Consider the following 19,557-nt stretch of genomic DNA (forward strand, 5'->3'; position numbering starts at 1 on the left):
TGGTTTCGCGGCCAGACACGCTAACCATTACTCCACAGGTGTGGACCTTGTAGTAGATAATAGAATTTATTTGTATGGCAGTGCTTTAGATATTGTATTTGTTGTTTACTTTAACACTTATATGAATATATAAAACTTTCTTAAAATTAAACTTGAAAAGTATCTCTTAAAAAAATGTTAAAAAAATAATATATCTTAATGACAGATTGGCCCATTTCAACACTGGTGTGGCGTCATCATCAGTATCTTTGGATGTGTTGTAAAACTGTTGCATCCCAGTTGACAAATTTATTTTTCTATCATCATAAAGCACACTCGTCTATCATACTTAAAATTGTTAAATGTCTCACAATTCTTTATTGATTCATTTAATACTATTTCTCTTTTTTATATATACTGAGCTGTAGTGAGTAATAGTGAATGAAAAACTGAAGTCTTTGTTATTGAAATAAGTATCAATACTAATGTCATAAAAACTATAAATCAAGAGGAAGGTGATTAAAAAAATTGGTGCGATATTTTACTATTTATTCATAAGTTTAAAAGGGAAAAAATGCGTGCTTCTGGATAGATTTCTCACCGAAATATATATTGCTTTAGGTGTTGTGTTATTTGTGTTTATTATTGTTTAATCAACTGAAGACAGGTCTGGACCCCACAAGTGACACCAACAAGGCATCACTCATAAGGCTACCAGGCTAGGAGATAATGAGGTAGGGTAGCCAGTTCCTTTCCCCCTTTTTGTGTTTTAGAGAACATCAAATGACAAGGAGTTTAATTGAGTTTATATTTCAATATAAGTCGAATGAGGCAACTGTATGTTCCTAACGTAAAATGTTTTAATTTGATCCTTTGTGCGTTAGTAGTAGTTCATTTAATGAAAATGCGTGAATTAAGACATAATAAAATAGATGTACCAGTAGCTTGAAAGTTGAATTGGAATGATGTATATAAGTGTGATCGCTAGCATGGCTTATAACATTGATATAATTTTCGTACATTAACCTAGAAAATAGTCTCCACCAACCAATTCGCCATTACAATATGATGCAAACCAAGACATTTCGGATATTGCACCATTACATCTAACATGGTTATACGAGATAGTAGAATTAAATTTGGTATTGATTCAAATCACCTTACACAGGTGTCATACAAGTGAACACATTTTAAGCTTTACAGAAATTTACAAACTATGTAGGTTACTTACACCTATTTCAGAGCTTTATTGTTATTACTACAGTGGGTACTCCCAGCAGATGAAAATGATGAATTTTTGTGAAAGAAAATGAATACATAGGGTTAAAAAATAATTTAAAGATGATAATGTTGTAACTGGTAGAATAGCTTTCGAGATTTGCATGTGATATTAATTTATATTCGTAATTCCGTTGTTTGTCAAAGTATTTTCCTCGTACCTTTTACTACAGAGATTAATATGTAAGTCTGAGAGATGTTATTCTTGAAGATGCTAAGTTAGGAGCTATGGCTTTGATTAAACTGTCTCTACAAACTATAAATGTAATCGAAAGTTAATTTTTGTATGTAATTTCCGACCTTAAGGAAAAATGTACCTACTCTCATGTTCAGAGAAAAAAACATGACTTCAGATCTTATTTTGAAATGTTACTTCTAAATTTCACATGTTAATGAAAGATAGAAAAAGACTTGGTGACTGCAGACGTGTCCAATGTGAAAGGTATGTAAAGTTTATATTTTCAAGACAAAATAAGAGTTAAGTGGTCATTTATGTGACAGAATAATGTGGTGGAAGAATGTGTAGTACCTCCAGTATATTTACAGTTTTTTACAAGTGTAAATAAAATTATGCAACTACTTTTTAGATATTAAAAAATACAGAAAAGTTTTAAAATCTCACTAATTGTTAAGATTTTTTAAAAGTGCAAATAAAATTATGGACTAATAAGTGCGAAAATTCTTATTCTGTAGTATCATATTTTCTTTTAGTTTTTCAATCTGTAATAAATTGTATAATTAAATGGTGTTTAATTTCTAGCCCTTTCAGCACAACCATTACCTACTGTAGGTACATGTGTTAATTTAATCATGTGCTCTAAGCTATTTAAAACTATTAATTATGGTATGTCGATCAATGGGATTTAGTGGCAGAAAATTGAAATTTTATTTCATTTTCATGAGTCCCTGTGTTTTGTATAAGTACCAGTATTGAATAATTTCCTCTGTATAATTTAGGGTGTGAGATTTTAAATAAAGATACTGTAATGTCTGCAGCAACAAAATATCAATGTATGGACTAATTATTTAAATATGACGTAAATTTGAACAAACACCAAAAGTAAACCAAAATATATTTTAATATATCAAGTTTGAACAAAAAGCTTTTATATTAATATCAACTAGGTATATCATAAATGTATTATGTTTCTAAATTTATTTCCTATTAGAAGAATATTGAAGAATTTTCCCGTGAAATTAAGTGTATCGGTAAGACTGTAATTCTTTTACTGCTAAATATATGCATTTTCATCTCATTTTGTTCATGTGTAATAATTCTTCTTATCTTCTGGCTCATTGTCAGTTACTTATTATCTCTGACTATTACACTTTTACTACGTCTTACTACTTTTGACCAATAAAACGGTACAAAAGGACGTCTTTCAACCAATCATGGCTGTTTATCGCATTATTTTATCACTTCCCTAGCATTTGTTTAATTTTATCACTTCCCTAGCGTTTGTTTGTTTTTATCACTACCCTAGCATTTGTTTCTTTGTTTGTCAACATTTAAAACTGCAAATTCTTTACGGTACTATAAAACATGCTTTGCGATCGTCATTTGTTTACAACATAGACAGTCAACTGAAAATGGCAGCTCCGTTCAAACATTTTGGTGAAGCTAACATTAGTGGAATAGAATTTCAGTAAGTCAATTAATATTTTATTGTATTAGAGTACTTTATTTCTTCTAATCTTTATATACTTTCCTCTAATCGTGTAATAGTCAATTAAATCCCATTCGGGTTTTGATTTTCTCTAGATAAATGAAAACCTCAGTGAGATTACTGTTGCTAAAATAAATGTCTTACAAAATTGAAGTAGACATAACATTCAACAACCAGGATGTTCAGGTCAACAGAGAATTTGATTAGTTAATGTAGGTATGTTGTAATAAAACAAAAAATAATTTGTTAAAATTATTTCACATTTCAGTATTATTATGGTTTATCATACGTATTATTCTTTGGTGTAATTTTTGTCTTTATTCTTACATCACAATCATGACTCTGTATAATATAACAGAATGTAAAATAACTTAAGTTACACTAATAGAAATTTGCCTTAATTGTATGGATGCGGTACTTTGTGTAATACTGTAGGAATAGAGAGGGTTAAGAAATTCAGACGTATCAACACTCACAGCATGGTTGGCTTTATTTTCTATTTACAAGAAATTTTGGAGGTTAACGCCTAAATATTATGTTATTCTTCTTTTCTTCCAAGAAGTGTCATTCAAAGCTGGGGTAACGCAAAGAACTCGTAACTTGTTCCCTGAAACATATTGATTTTAGGAATTATTTTTACATTTAGTGTTTGTATTTACTTCTTTCAGTCAAGCATTGCAACTTTTATTTCATATCTGACCCAGTCATACTTAAATTTTTCTCAGTAAACCATACATACCTCTTTCCTCCCTTGCAACTTTGTGCTAAAAATGTGAACACTTTGATACTTAACTTGAAATTCACTATTTATTCTTGTAACTAGTATTCTGCTAATTGGTATTTTATGATTTCGAATTTTATAACTCGACTTTACTTACATGTTTTATTGTAGAGGAATCCTTTTGTTGTTCTGGTGTCCAATCTAATGCTGCAATTGTCTGTTTTCGAATTGTGTCCAAAAGTGTGTCATACTGCTGTTGAGAAGATAAAAGCACACTTTCAAAATTAAGACTAAATATTCACCTACAAGAGATCCTGTTACAAGACGCCTAATACATGAAATGAACTTACTATAATGAAGGACTTGACTTATCATCTGTACTGGTACTACTACGAACAGGTAAGATTTACGTGGGCAGGAAAACTAGTTGTCATTGAGCTATCAGTTTATGGATAATGTGCGCAAACAATTCTATATAAAATATTTCTATGAAGTGCTTATTGTGGAGGAAATGCTAGTTTCATAGAAAATATTCAGATTCATTAGAAGTCAATAATTTATTTGATTTGTAAGATGGTACAACTCTATGATTACATAAAAGAACAAAAATCGGATGAAAATTGTACCAGTATATACTTTCTCACTATAGGCTACAGGTCTTCAATCTCGAGCACCCACACTCTCCTGGAAACTCTATATTGGGAAGCTCGTCCACGATTCCTGGTGTTCAGGTGATAAGACTGATGCTGTACTTACAACATGATACCTGATAGTAGGGCGTTTACTTGTATTTATCGCAGTCCAGGTTATGTTTAAAACATGAAGTACAATGTAGATAAAAATTTGTGAGAATTTTCTGGTGTAAATGTCTCAATCAAGTCAATATTAGACTTTATTACAAGTTTTACAGTAATGGTCCAGTGTTGGACGTGAAAGCAAACAGGAGAATTTTAAGAAGACATTTGGACGAAATTAGAACAGAATTAAAAAGTACCGTAATCTAAGAAAATCTTTCAATATTCTAGCAAAACGATGTGAATTTTCACGAGGATCCGCACATAGGCCTACTTCTTCTTTTGTTTCTACAGCTTGATTCCATAGTTCGTGGTGAAAGTGGGTCTCATTCAGTGGCGGCTCCTGCATATTTCTTAAGAGGAGGAAATGACACTTTCTTGAATGAAACATGCTACAAATTAGCCTACATGCATACATGTAAGACCAGGTAGTGTTGGGGTTGGCCTTCCCTTCTGTATAGCAATAATCTGTTCTTGTAAACTGAGTTTCCTAAATTTTCCAAAATATATTATGTTTTCACTTCCATTCATTGTTGAATAATTGCACAAATTAACAATTACGAAGAAATTCACAACCTCGTAGCATTTTTCGAGCACACTACAGCATTACACGTGTTGGAAGAGACTAGCTACTAACACGTAACAGGAACCGTTTTATGGAAATGGAAATGGGAAATAATCTGAGGAAAGCGAGAACACTGCATTCACCCATGTGGCCTGTGTTGCCACATGTACATTTTACAAGTTCAGTAGTCTATCACATCCTTTTGAAGAATGTCAGTTCTTGTAAAGTCATACTATCATTATTGTTCAAAGCTGCCGGTGGCCGATTAATTTTTTATGTTAAAATAAGGTAGTTTGGAGTACCTATTTTCAATTTCAAATATATTTGTACAAAACTGACAACTTGGCTGTTGCCCTGTCTAGTATACAATGAATAGAAGTGAATTTCAGGGGCCAACTACGTAGAACTACTTCCTCTTTGTTTTACATAAACTTTAACTTTCAAATATCCACGAAAGTTTCAAACCATGAATAATAGCCTATATAAAGTGCAATGAATAATATTTTTGATTTATAATTTTAAAAAAGTTTACATGGTGTCTTTCATAGCGTTGCGTTAAAACTGTTTTTGTTGTGTCTCCTCCTAGATGTGTTATAGTCTGGTTGAATGCAGCATCGTTAGATGGCAGCGCTAGCGAGCTTGCTGCATGACCAGTCGGTTTCTATTTCCCGCCCATGCTCTGATTCAGAGGAGGATCTCCTCCCTCTCCGTTCATTTACTTGCTTTAAAACTCTGCTTCTTTCTCTGGCCGCTAGTGCGCTGTTGTCTATGTGTGTTAACTGCAGTAGAGGAGGAATGGAGTGCTTTTCCTCTACAAAGACAATCTTGCATCTTCCTCACAGTTTTCTACAGCACATGAGCGCACGTCGTTTAAAACTCGATCAACCGAGTTTTTCTTATAGCTGTGAACTTAAAAATTATCGAATCTTTCTCGAATTTCGAGGCACATATTTTATTTGGTATTTACTTTCAAAAGAAGAAAATGTTAGGAGGACGTTCCTCCCTTCCCTCCTCCGAGGAACCGCCACTGGTCTCATTATAGTAAGGCTGGGAAACAGCTGGTATGTTTTGAGGGCAGCTCGAGATTGGAAACCGCGTATAATTCATGTAGTAACTAATAAAGCTGCTATTTTATGTAACCTTGTGTCAAATGAACTGTACATAACCACCAACAGATACGTTTCTTTCCAAAAATTCGCAGAGCCTCTATTACTTTAACATAATTGTACCAAAATGAAAAATGGTAATTTCGGTTTAGAGATAATAAAAAGGACTTTATTTCCCTTTGGATGGAAAAGTTATTTATGAAGGCTGCAAGAAAAAATGGTCATTTTGCTGGATTATACACAGACAAGTTAAAAATAAATGGGGGAGATGTTTGATGTGAAATTCTGTTTAGAAAATTTGAACCATGCAGAGGAGGGACAAATGTAAAGGAAAAGAAAAGAAGAGACCTAAAAGAGGAGCTAAGGAACATTGTAGTAAAACATACAATGGGAGAGCTAGTAGAAAAAATAGGAGGAGAGGTGATTACACAGGAAAGAATAGCAATTGATGAAATGCGTCAGCAGATTCCAGCAACCAGGAAGAGAGGACAAGGACCAGAGGAAAAATGCAGAGCAAAGTGAGAGCGGCAGATGGGAATGACGTCAGTAAGCAGTCGAGGAAAGATAACACCTGGACAAAAATATTGAAAACGTCACCATGTAGACAGGGAATAATAAACGTTAGTCAAAGGAGAGAACAGCAAAAAGAGGGCAGTGAAACCAATAGGAAAGAGAATCTGGGTCAGCAGTTACTTACAAAGAAAGTCGTGGGAAGAGGAAGAGAGTGAGATAAGACAAGATTCTCCAAAAAGAGGAGGTGAAGAAGTAACGACAGTGCCAACAAATAGGGGTACATCAATGGGAAGAAGGGACAGAAAAATTACAACTTAAGAGGTTGGTGCTTGAGTGACAAAACACTGGCAGAGGAAAACAAAACCTGAGAAAAGTGATAAAGTGCAAATGGTGATGGTGACCAGAAAGTTATAGTGAAAGTAGAAACTGTAATAGGGGAAAATAAAAAGATGAAATGCGAGGGAATAATAGTGGAAAAGGTCAGAGAGTGAAGAAAATAGGAGTGAATAAAATACTGTATAATAAGGAAAGTGGGAGTGGGAATAAAGTGAAACTATAAAATAGTGCAACGGTAAAATAAACAGTTCAGATGGCATAAGTGATTAGTGAATGATAGCGAATCAAGTGACTGAATATTAGGGCAATTGCGAAAGAGATGAACTTAATGAAAAACAATTTTAGAACTAGTAAATACGAGTAATGACTGGAGAGGATATAGTTAATAGCTAAATGAGATTAGAAAGAGTAAAATAGGCTAAATAAATGGGAAATGGAGGGTATAAAGTAGAAGAAGGGAGGTTATATATATAGAGAGAGAGAGAGGTAGAAAAGTGGTCAGGGTCATATCTATGTTAAAGCCGGCTGATTAAAATGTAAGTAGAAAATGTATTCTAAGGAGTGTTGGCACTGTATACAGTAATGTAAAGGGCCATCATGATCGATGTAAGCTGTTGGAAATAAATATGTCATATCATATGGGCAGAAGTGGATTATTGCCTTGACATCCTGAGGGCCGCCAGGGGAGCACATGTTAAGGTTCATTGGATGTGTAGGAAATTTTTAGAGGGACTGGCAGAACATTTTGCAAAGACAGCACTGCTCTGTGTCATATGGTTGCAGTATACTGATGTTTTGAAATGGTATTGGGACTTTTAGGCATGGTGTATATACCTTAAAATATTATTACGTTGTGTTCTTAATTGGTGAAATTAAAAACGAAATTGTAATATTATGAGTCATTCAAAATTCAGAGACAAATTAATGCAAAGGAATTTAATATTGAAATTGATTTTTTTTTTGGTCGAAGTTGAAGAATCAGTTGTCACAGATGTTGAAAATACACAAGAATAATCAAATGTAACACTTTAAGTATGGGGGTGCTTAAATATCCAGCATATCCCTGTGTCAGTGCTTTTAAATGCCCCCATTACGAAAAATTTTCGTGAGGTGGCAGCATGTGACATAGGGACATCTATTTTTTTTACCATGATTCCTAGATAAAATGGATTATGATTAATAATTCACGTCGATATTACAGTTGGTTTGCTAAATAAAAAAAATTGCACATTTTAACAAGCATACAGGACACGGGTGTACTAGTAATATTGCCAGGTTCTTGGCAAATTAAATGTCAATTGTACTAGAACTACCACCGGGTCTAAAGTGTAAAATATAAAAAATGGTGTATGGCTGTGTAGCCTTTATGTGAATACGTCTGGCTTAAATCGACAGATCTAGATGAGATCTCTCATTTGGCACCAACATCAGCATGTTAGCACATCAGAGTCGCAAGATATACTGCCTGGATATATTTTTCCATGCTCAAAATGGTGCCAGTCTCTGCAGGTCCCCTCCAGCACCTCGCGCATTCGCAGTGTCAACTGAAGGTCATGCTCACATCGTAGTCGTATACCCGATCAAACGAGACCACATTTATTTCAATCTCATTAGTTTCGAAGTTATAGTGTCGGAATGAATTACCCTGCAAATGTTACATCACAGTTTCCATCTTGGTACCCTATATGTCAGTCTGATTTTAAGGACGTATTCACGTCTAAAAGATTGCTAACAAGGTTATTCTTTCTTCCTGGAGACTATAATATGATAGCCTCACATTTTTCCTTCGGTAACTTATTACTTTCAGCATCCTAAATGAACTTGCTCACTCTTCAGTAACCCCTGATTTTACAATATAGTTACTGAAATACAATTATTTATGTGATGAAAAGAACTTCCGAAGAACTCTGTTACCTGACATTGAACTGGGTCAGTATGTTGAATGGGTCGGGGCACACGACGTGGGATTTCTTTCTTTAAGCTGATTTCTTCTATATGAAAAGTTTTCCATACAGGTGATGGTTGCTTGAGGATTAATCTCATAGTTTCCAGATTTTGCCATTCTACTTTGCTCTGAAATGTTAACAACAGGAAGATTAAAATTTACATGAAAAATTGCTAGAATCTTTACATTAAAGACATCATATTGATACCAATGTTAAATATCAAATACTAATATTCTGACAATAAAAGGTAAAGGGGTATCCCTTATACAGTGTATATGCATGCCATGAAGGCACTTAAGGATCATGGGACATGTGGGTAGAGCATCATGCTTTCTTAACCTTGGCATTAGAATGAGGTGGTGTGGTCAGTACCATGCTCAAATCCCCTTCTTACCCCAGGGAAAGAACCGGTACTCAGTTTGATAGGAGGCTGAGTGAATCTCAGGGCCATTTTGGAAGTTTGGCAACGAGAAAATCCTGTCACTACTCAGTATCAAACCCCAGAACTTCTAGTCCATAGTCAGTCCATAGGCCCTGACGGAAAATTCGAACAAGAGGGGAAATATGTCAACCATGAGAGAGCTTGGTACCTTACTTTTTTAATTACCCTCGTAAAACCTTGTAAATCTGTTAGAGGAAATTGTACAGGACAGCAAAATAAGTTCTTTATTCCTTTTATACAACTGTTACCGGTATGCATTTGTTATTTATAAAATATAGTAACTTTTGAAGAGCTTACTTCCAAACTCCACCTAAGTCATTTTCTTATGATTATCAGGAGGAACATAAAAACTTATACATCTGTTATTCTATTTTAAATGTAATTTATTTTAACTGTATCTATTAGGTAGTGCTATGTATAACAACATACTAAAGTATGAAAAAAATTTGTTTTAGCTTTAGGGTCCAAATGGCATCTCTAATATATTTTTTTTTCCAGAAGCCACTTAAGTCGTTACACTTAAGGAAAAAATTCACAATAATGGACAATAATAAGCTAGTTTATGCTAATTACACTTAACTTGAACAATTTACATTCTCATGGAAATTAACGAATGTAATATATTATTGAATATTGAACAAAAATCTTTCTTTTAGTGTGAGTTATGGAATACCTTCTAGGAATGGTTCCTCAGCACTTTGGTAGAATACCTGTCCCTCTTTGCTCTCGGAGGGTACAGTACTGAGTGCCTCTTCATAGAAAGCTCGCTCGTCATCATTGTCATCCACAAATTTTAATAGTATTTAAGTATTTGATGTCATTATTACTTACTCTGTGATCCTGCTGGCAATTCAATCTTGGTGGATGATGGGCTTCTTTACTATTTTTGGCTGTTTGTTTTATCTTCTTTACCCAGTTTTCTTCATCTTTAGAATGTTTTCTTTCCTTTTGACTTTTGAAATCTACTACTTCACCTTCCATTTCATACTACTTAATAAGATAGCCAAATTATAGCAGTTATACTTCCAACAGTTTTCTCTACAACAACTATAACTTTAAAATGTCAAAATCAGCAAAGATTAGAATTGTGCAGCAATCACTGAAGTCAGAGGATCTAGGGTTTCTGTGACTTGAGAGATGTTTGGAATTAAATTTTTTCATGACTTGAGTGGGCTTTGGAAGAAAATGGAATTTTCCCAATATAATTTCAATGTGACTTAAGGAGTTTTGAATGATATTATAGTGAAGCACATGTATCTAATACTAGTAAGAGTTATTAACAAAAATAAATAAATAAATAAATAAATAAATAAATAGAAAATAAAAATAAAAATAAAAAATGACTTAGGTAGAGTTTGGAAGTAAGCTCTCCATTTGTAGATGCATAATGAAAATATACACAGATATCACCCATAATCCAACATTCGGGAAAAATTGGATTTACAAGGTGTTAGAAGTATGTGAGTCGACGATAGAAAGCGTAATGAGCTTATAACTGATTTATCAGTTATACTCAGTACCAATAAAATATAGATCCTGTAGTGAAAACAAACATATTTATAATACATATACATATTGCGTACCTATAGGCCTATGGTTGTTCTGTATTTTATACTTCTTTTTAAAGATGCATTCCATTCAGTATTGCTGAAGTAACAACATGATGCTGTAGCAGTGAGATCAAGATAAACAAAATGATGGAGTGAAAAACAGTGGCGGCTAGTGAGATTTTAGCTTTGTAGGGCTGCACTAAAATTTTCAATATATAGCATTATTAAGTCTCATGTACCACAGCAAAAATTAATTATATTAATGCATTTTACCTGTATTGAAGCTGAAGCCATAATCAACCGCTGATTCAGTCCTCTTTGATTCTGCTGCAGCTGTTGTGTCGTTGATATTTATGTTTGTTTATAATTGAAGTTTTGAAACACTACACACTATAAAATTTAATTTAAAATTACTAAATTGGTTTATGTCATTAATTTTATTGGAGATAACATTTCACTCTTTGATTCACAATTTTATTTGAACACTAAGTCTAGGCTTTCTTTCTTTGCGATTAGAAAATGTATTAATCACTTTATCATTGAAATTAATAATATTTTCAATCATAACTTTTTCTATGCTTAACATTGCCAAAGCAGCAAGATGGTCTTGTGTCATTGTACTTCTTAGAAAAGTCTTCACTCTTCAGTGTAGAAAAAAACTAGCAGTAGTCATGGGAGTAGTAAGAATTATTTTGAGGAGAGTGAACACTTCTTTGCAGAAATGATTTCGTAGAAATATTAGGGAATTCTTGCTTCTCGCACAAAACAGGTAGTTCAGTTTTCAGACGTTCTTCACACAAGAAAGGATAAGCTTCAATGATTTCATCAAGTTCAGCTGAAGAAAATTGTACTATGTAATTTATATTGTTTTTGAAAAGAGAGAAATTTAACAATTTTGCTGTCGACAAATGCTTACTGAAAATAAATCTCTCTTTTACCTGACAAGAAATGATATCACACACCTCTTTCGCAGAGACAAGATTTTGCGACTTACTTTCCCTTTTTTTCATGGGAGAAGTTTCTTCTTGTTGAGTAACAGAAGGAAGTTTGTTTCTTTCTTTCATGGTTGCCTCAAAGAATGAGTTTACTGCATTGTAGATACTGCTGGAATTCGCATTACGATGTTGCAGCTGGTTATAAAAAATATCTACATGAGGCATGATATGATGAAAAAATTCTAGCCAAAAGTTGAAGTCCTGATTATTCAACATATGAAGAATCCTTGTAGCTCCTTGTATAGTGAAATGATTTCTTTCAATTCGAAATTTCTCAAAGCATTCTATTAAACTCTTCTTATTTTCAAAAACAGTATCAACTAATTGGCTATGAAAATTCCATTGTATGTTTGGTCCTTCAGGTATTCGTCTAGGAACACTATCCAGTACAGCTAATCGTGAGGGCAACTTAAGAAAAAATGCAGGTATAGCAACAAGATTACTGAAAAAATACGAGCTTGTGAATTCTGTGATGCTACCTTTTGTATGATTAGATTCAGCTGATGTGCATAACAATGCACAAAATGTGCATATTTATAGAATTGTTTAATTGTTTGTACACCTGCCTTCTCTCCACTCATTACAGCTGCTCCATCATAGATCTGGGTGATAAGCTTGTCACGGTCGCCATTCAGAACTGTACCAGTTTTCAACTGTTCTACAGTGCATTCCGCTAATACTTCAGCATTTTGGGCTTTTGGGATAAACAACCCCCACAATCTTTCATGCACAGTTCCAATTAATTCGTAATGGAAAACAATAACCTGCTGCATATGATCTAATGCATCGGTTGTATCTTCTGACGTGACTGACAAAAATTTAGATTGTTGTATTTCAGCAGATATTTCATCACGACACACCTCCAGAATAAGTCAAGAAGTTCATTTTGGATTGTCTTGGAAGTTCCTGTAAACATTTTGAGTTCAGAAAATGGTATTTGAGAGACTCATCTAACTACCCAGCAAATTCCAGTAATCCTCGAAACACGTCAAGATTCGATTACTGTAAGGTTTTGTCATAGCCACGTAATGGAAGTTCAAATTTCGTGCAAAACTTTATACAGTCTATAATTTTCGAAAGAATTTCTCGATTTTGTCTCACATTCTCATTATGTTTGTTTGCTGTCTGTAAGCATCACTTGGCTGATTTACGATGTTTACTTTCCCAAACACAGCCAAATCAATGACATACTTTAATATATTTTGCAGAATCTTCCTGTTTTTTTTAGCTTTGTCGGCTTATTTACTTAGGACTTTTAAGGACCCTGGAGGTTATTGCCGCCCTCACATAAGCTTGCTATCGGTCCCTATCCTGTGCAAGATTAATTCAGTCTCTATCATCATATCCCACCTCCCTCAAATTCATTTTAATATTATCCTCCCATCTATGTCTCGGCCTCCCTAAAGGTTTTTTTCCCTCCGGCCTCCTAACTAACACACTATATGCATTTCTGGATTTGTCCATATGTGCTACATGTCCTGCCCATTATATCAGATGAAGAATACATTGCGTAAAGTTCTGCATTGTGTAACTTTCTCCATTCTCCTGTAACTTCATCCCTCTTAGCCAAAAATATTTTCCTAAGAACCTTATTCTCAAACACCCTTAATTTCTGTTCCTCTCTCAAAGTGAGAGTCCAAGTTTCACAACCATACAGCCGGTATTCAACTGCTCTAATATGCATTCTGCTAAAACTTCAGCATTTTGGGCTTTTTAAATCATTTAAATCATCATCAGTGTTTTAAATCATTTACCCCTGCTTTTGTCCAAGATGCATCACCCCCAAACAATAAACATGGAAAGCAAAATAGCGCATTTTTTTTTTTCAGGACAGCTACACAACCATTTATGCTTATAATAAATAGAACAATTAAATTTCCTGAAGTAAGTATGATTTCTGCTCGATGATGCCTGAGAAATAACTAAGTCAGGAGTGTCACCACCTATTCTTTCTTTTACTCTTCCCTACAAACGATAGTGATGAAAAACTGATAGTTTGCAAACTGTTCTTATTCATAATCATCTTGAAACTGAAACAGTGCTTGCAGTCCAAAGCTGTTGCTATTCACAACACCAATATCCCGACCTCACTGTTCTCAAGCAGAAGCCAACCTATAAGTGCATCATGTGGGCACAGCCTGAGCCACTACATATAGCTTGACAAAGAGTTCTGGCAGCAGTGTGCTACATATAGCTTGACAAAAGTATCTACCGGCATTTTGCTGAAGACGAGGACAATAGAAATAAATAATATATTCAATACATAGGTATATCTTTCAAGAATGGCTTACTATTAGGTAGGGCTGCAGCCCAGTTGCCCTTATGCACTCACTGCCACTGATGAAAAAGTCACCATCAACATGATGTGCATCTCACTGCTTCAGACTATTCACTCATCCCAAACACAAAATTAAGTCATTTGAATTTGTTTATTCTTTTCATTTACTCAGTTAATTAAACATATCCAATCATGTAAATAAATAATATTAATTTCTTGAGCGAAAATTTTATAAACTGTCTTCAACAGGGAATGCACGAAATATAGACCATCTTTATTTTAAATTTATTTACAAATAAATCAATCTAAATCTTCACATAAGTTCAGTTCCCATTATAATAAATTCTTAATCTGATTTCAGAATATGGTTCATTTCATTATTTTCTTAAACAGATAGAAAGTATCTCACTTACCTCAGTGGCTGAAATACTTATTAGATCTTGACTGCCTTCTTCCAAATGAGGATTTGACATCAATGTTTTACGGGGTATAGCAACAGCCCAAACTCCCAGGTCATCTAATTGTTTTGTGTTTTTTCCCAATACTTTATTACCAGTAGCAGATACATATTGTTTTCCATTATAATCACAGACATTGTAGGTTTTAGCACAAAATTTAGTGTCCTTTTTTATTAGGACAGCCAACCATGCCGTGTAATAGTTCCGAAACATCAGTTCTCCCACCTGAAAATCAGAAATTTATTCTTTTGAGTCTCTTGTTATTACTTGATATGCTGATATTCTTACTTCATGATTTTTAGATATGGCAAATGTAACAGAAGTTCAAAATTAATTTAGCAGAAAGTATAGTTTTTCCACTTTCTTTCAAATATACAGTAGAAACCCTTTTTAACGAATTTCTGAGGGATTACTTTTTTTTTTCCTTATATAGGCATTTTCCTTAAATGGGGATTTACATAAAATGAGAAGGAAAGGCTATTAATAACGTGTTATACCGTATACGAAACAAATAATTATTTAATTAGGCCTACAGTTATTATTTACAATACATTTAATTATAATATTTTCTAACTCTTCAAATGATGAGGCACGAACATTTTTCCACTTGGTTGAACCCAAACCAAACTGAAACATGGCATTAAAAATTTCTTCTTTCTCCTGCATTATTCCTCATAATGAAGTAGTTGGCAAACAATGCCTTTTATCATATGCGACAGTAATATTAGAGGATTTACCTTGACATCCCTTATTACGAGGCGCATCCAGAAAGTAAGTTTCCCTATTTAAAAAAAAAAAGAACACACACTTTCAGGAAAACATTTATTGGCAACAGGTACAGCAATGTTTCAGCTATTTTTCAACATAGCCACCATCAGAATTGAGACACTTGTCATATCGTGGTATCAACTTTTGTATCTCTCTGTCGTAGAACTCTGCCACCTGTGAATGGAACCAGCTTGTGAGACGTCTTCAGCTCTTCGTCGTTGCCAAAACGCTCACCGGAGGACAGGAATTTCTTGAGGTGCAAGAAAACGTGAAAATCGCTGGGAGCAAGATCAGGACTGTACGGTGGTTGATCAAACTCCCAGCCAAATTCCGTCAAAACAGCTGCTGTGTGCCGAACCGTATGTGGACGAGCATTGTCATGGAGGAGCACAACACCTGCAGTAAGCATTCCACGCCTCTTGTTTTGAATGGCACGTTGCAATTTTCGCAGTGTTTCACAGTAACGGTCAGCGTTCACTGTTTCACCTCTTGGAAGGAAGTCAATGAGCAGAATGCCCTTCCTGTCCCAGAACACCGTGCACATCACTTTCCGTACCGACAGCGTCTGTTTGAATTTTGTCCTGACCGGAGGTCCACTATGCCGCCAGTGCATTGACTGCTGCTTGGTTTCCGGGGTGAAGTGCGAAATCCAAGTCTCATCGCCCGTGACGATCCTGTCGAGGAACTCGTTGCCGTCATCGTAATACCGTTGCAGAAATGTCAGTGCTGCTCCTAAACGTTGCATTTTGTGTTCGGGTGTCAGGTTTTTCGGCACCCACCTGGCACACACTTTTTTGAACAGCAGGTGCTTAGTGACAATCTCATGCAACAAGGATCGCGATATCTGCGGAAAATGGCTGCTCAGCTCCATAATCGTGAAGCGACGGTTATCCATGATGCACTGCCACACAGCTCAACACGATCATCATTGATGAGGGACGGTCGCCCACTGCGCTCTTCATCATGGACACTTTGACGACCTTCGGGAAACTGCCTATGATGTTCGGCGCATAGACCTGACAGAGCTGCCGATGAATTTCAATTGGCGCAATGCTTTGTGCATTAAAGAACTTTATCACTGACCGAACCTCGCTGGCGGCGGGAGAAGGAATAAGAGCTTCCATTTCGGACCACTGCTGCCACGCTACTGGCACCAGGCGGGACCTGTCCGGCTGGCATATGATTGATACGTCATAGATCTGTTACGCATGCGCAATTGACATGGCTAATTACGTTTACTTTCAAGGGGAAAAAATCGGGAAACTTACTTTCTGGATGCGCCTCGTATTTTCACTTTTCGTCTGATAGTTAACACTGAACAACAAGGATTTTGCTCCGACTTAAAACAATGTGTCCCTTATGTCTGATGTGCGCTGAATCGGAAAATGCATCTCTTTTCTTCATATCACATAAGGTTTTTAAGATATACTATGATTTCACTTTTCGATAAGTGCTCCCAAAGTGGCTTTGTCATATTTCAGTTTCAGGAGTTTTTTTTGTTTTTTTTTTTTTGTTTTTTTTTTTTTTTTTTTCCCGGGGGTATCATTAAATAAGAACATGAAACAATTTACATATGTTATTTTTCGTGATATTTTCCCTTCAGTCTATTACAGTTAGGTGATAATTAATCCGTATTTACTCGAAAATAATACCCCCATTTTTTTACCAGATTGTCTTTAAATTTGGGAGGGTCTTATATTTGCATCGGGTCTTAAAGTGGAGCATATAGAAAAATGAAAATGCAATTTGAGGACTTAGATTGCAACTAAATAAATATTATTGTATTGTATTAACACAAACTAAATCTAAAAAAGTTTAGATGTTTAAATTTACATAACTAAGTATGTAACATTTATTTAATAACCGGTAGTTACTGACTTTATGAGCTGTAATGCTGAAAGGCATGATCAGGTAGAAAGGATAAATGGAACAGCCAGCTTCCACACTCCTGCGATCTCATTGTTTTCACAAAAAGTTACTGAAAAAGGATGAAGTCTGTCCTTGGGCTGAACCTAACGGTATTTCACGTACCTCTTTCTATTGACTTAGGGCTCTATTATATTCCTTTGACAACGATTTTCTGAAAAACTAACAATTTCTGTCTCACTTAGAATATGGTACTAGAATTCCATTATCAATATTTTCTTACGAGTCTAATATTCGCGTACAAAATACTTTTTTTTATAAAACAATAGTTTAAAAATTAGGAGGGTCTTATTTTTGAGTAAATATGCTAATCTCTCAAATCTGTATTACACATTTCAAGTCTGCTTGGGAAAATTCTGGAAATTTGAATTATATTACTAGTAAAGTTTGTAAAGCACATCTATATTTTCGAATGTTGTGAGCAATGTCGTCATAGCAACCCCTTTATCTTTAAGTAAAAGTACTTATGCTCACATTATGGTGCCAGTTAAATACATGATTGACAAAACTGTAATTCTCATTTAAATACCAAATGGCAAATTGATTAATTTATGGAAAAAATGAAAATATGAGGTACACATATTTTAATGATTTTTGTATTTTTGCTTTTGCGAGAAATCGCTATTTCAGCATTTGTTCAATTAAGTGAAATATTTAAATACTTGAAATTATTTCTGCAAGAACTATTTCGACAGTTTTGAAAGTCTGACCTGTGTTGGTGAGGAGAACTGCAGGTCAATTACGAGACATCCCGGAGCTGTGACTTCATCATCTAGGCTGACAGCCACAGGTCCTCTTACCGTATATTCCACAGCTTCATATGTATGTCGCTGTGGATGGGTCTCTTTACTGGATAATGGTTGACCTTTCTGCTTCGGCATCATTTCACGTCCTCCTTTTGCACTCACAATCTAGCAATAGATACTGTGCTTGCTATATTTTTAGGGAAAGAAAGCAAGTATGAAAAATTGAGCTACACTTTTCCAATGGCATGAGAGTTCCATCATGGCTTTTATAGGCTGTTTTGTCGTTTATCTACAGTGAGTCCCAGTGTGTCTATCAGCTGACCGGTGGCAGGACCCCCATGGTAGCACAACTGCTTGAATCCAAAAAAAACTCATGGCACTTTGCTGGATTTAAACTTATGTACTGTGCTACATTATTAACATTCTGTACTCACACTTCTTACAGCAGCTGCTGGAAGTGTTATCCATCTTGTGTAATACATAATTCACATCATCGTAAGAAACCACCACACGTATCAGTTTCTTTGTACCGGTACTAGAGCGAATTTATGTTCAAATGATACTTTTTTTTAAGTTCCTCCAGCATAAAACTAAATTCACTATTGTTTTTCTACATAGAAATGGGCGACCAGGAAATTTACATGATTCTTTTTTCCGTATGTATGTTTGTTTTCAAAATGTGAACACGTTCACGCACTGAATATGTTTTTTTTAACCAATGACGGGTACTGGACTTACGTCATTCACCTATATGGAGCCAGTTATGTACACCAATTTACCGACAGAGTCATTGCCCAGGGTGCGCCATAGGAGGCTGGTCTATGTTACACCCGTGATGAGATGATTATGGAGAGTTGTTGAGAAGCCACAGGGGAACCAGAGCTTCCCAGAGAAAACCCCTGTGTTACCTGGACCACGGGCTTGCCTAACACAAGTTATAAATTGGGGTACACCGGGGATTGAATCCGGGTCCACAGGATTGTAAGTCCAGCACTCTAGCCGCGAGACCACCATGGCGGCTCACACTGAATATGTAGGCCTAATCATTGCAAAACACAACACGTAAGAGAATGAACTGCAATTATTCTTAGCTGACTCATTGCGTGCCTTTACTGTCAGCTGTAAAGGACAGACTGGCACCAGTGCTGATTGCCAAATCCATTTTTGAAAGCCTACTATAAATCAATGCAGAAGCTGCTAAATCGATAGAGTATTAATGTAAAAATGGATAATTTTGCTGCTGTAAGGGTTAACAATTTTGCTAAACCCCTATGTAGACAATACTCATTTGATAAGTGCCTTCTAAACTAACATAGAAATATACCAGGTCGTCCACACCTGTGGAGTAACGGTCAGCACGTCTGGCCGCGAAGCCAGGTGGCCCGGGTTCGAATCCCGGTCGGGGCAAGTTACCTGGTTGAGATTTTTTCTGGGGTTTTCCCTCAACCCAATACGAGCAAATGCTGGGTAACTTTCGGTGCTGGAAACC

The 19,557-nt window shown here is 35.3% G+C and overlaps 1 protein-coding gene across 4 annotated transcripts in view; it reads right to left on the reverse strand.

Annotated features, from left to right (window-relative positions):
- Positions 1 to 3,391: 3,391 nt before the first annotated feature.
- Positions 3,392 to 19,557, reverse strand: part of LOC138707656 (nicolin-1-like) — a 31,352-nt gene continuing 15,186 nt past the window's right edge. For 2 of the 4 annotated variants that reach the window (XM_069837366.1, XM_069837365.1), the window contains exons 2-6: positions 18,033 to 18,255; positions 14,584 to 14,853; positions 8,874 to 9,032; positions 3,803 to 3,898; positions 3,392 to 3,531 (exon numbers count right to left, since the gene is read on the reverse strand). In XM_069837366.1, the coding sequence (XP_069693467.1) occupies positions 3,493 to 3,531; positions 3,803 to 3,898; positions 8,874 to 9,032; positions 14,584 to 14,853; positions 18,033 to 18,206 (738 nt within the window). In that variant the 5' untranslated portion in view covers positions 18,207 to 18,255 and the 3' untranslated portion in view covers positions 3,392 to 3,492. The remainder of the gene's footprint in view (positions 3,532 to 3,802; positions 3,899 to 8,873; positions 9,033 to 14,583; positions 14,854 to 18,032; positions 18,256 to 19,557) is intronic. The other 2 variants (XM_069837368.1, XM_069837367.1) reach the window with 2 other exon arrangements.

This window comes from Periplaneta americana, chromosome 10 (genome assembly GCF_040183065.1).
Source record: "Periplaneta americana isolate PAMFEO1 chromosome 10, P.americana_PAMFEO1_priV1, whole genome shotgun sequence".
NCBI lineage: Eukaryota > Metazoa > Arthropoda > Insecta > Blattodea > Blattidae > Periplaneta > Periplaneta americana.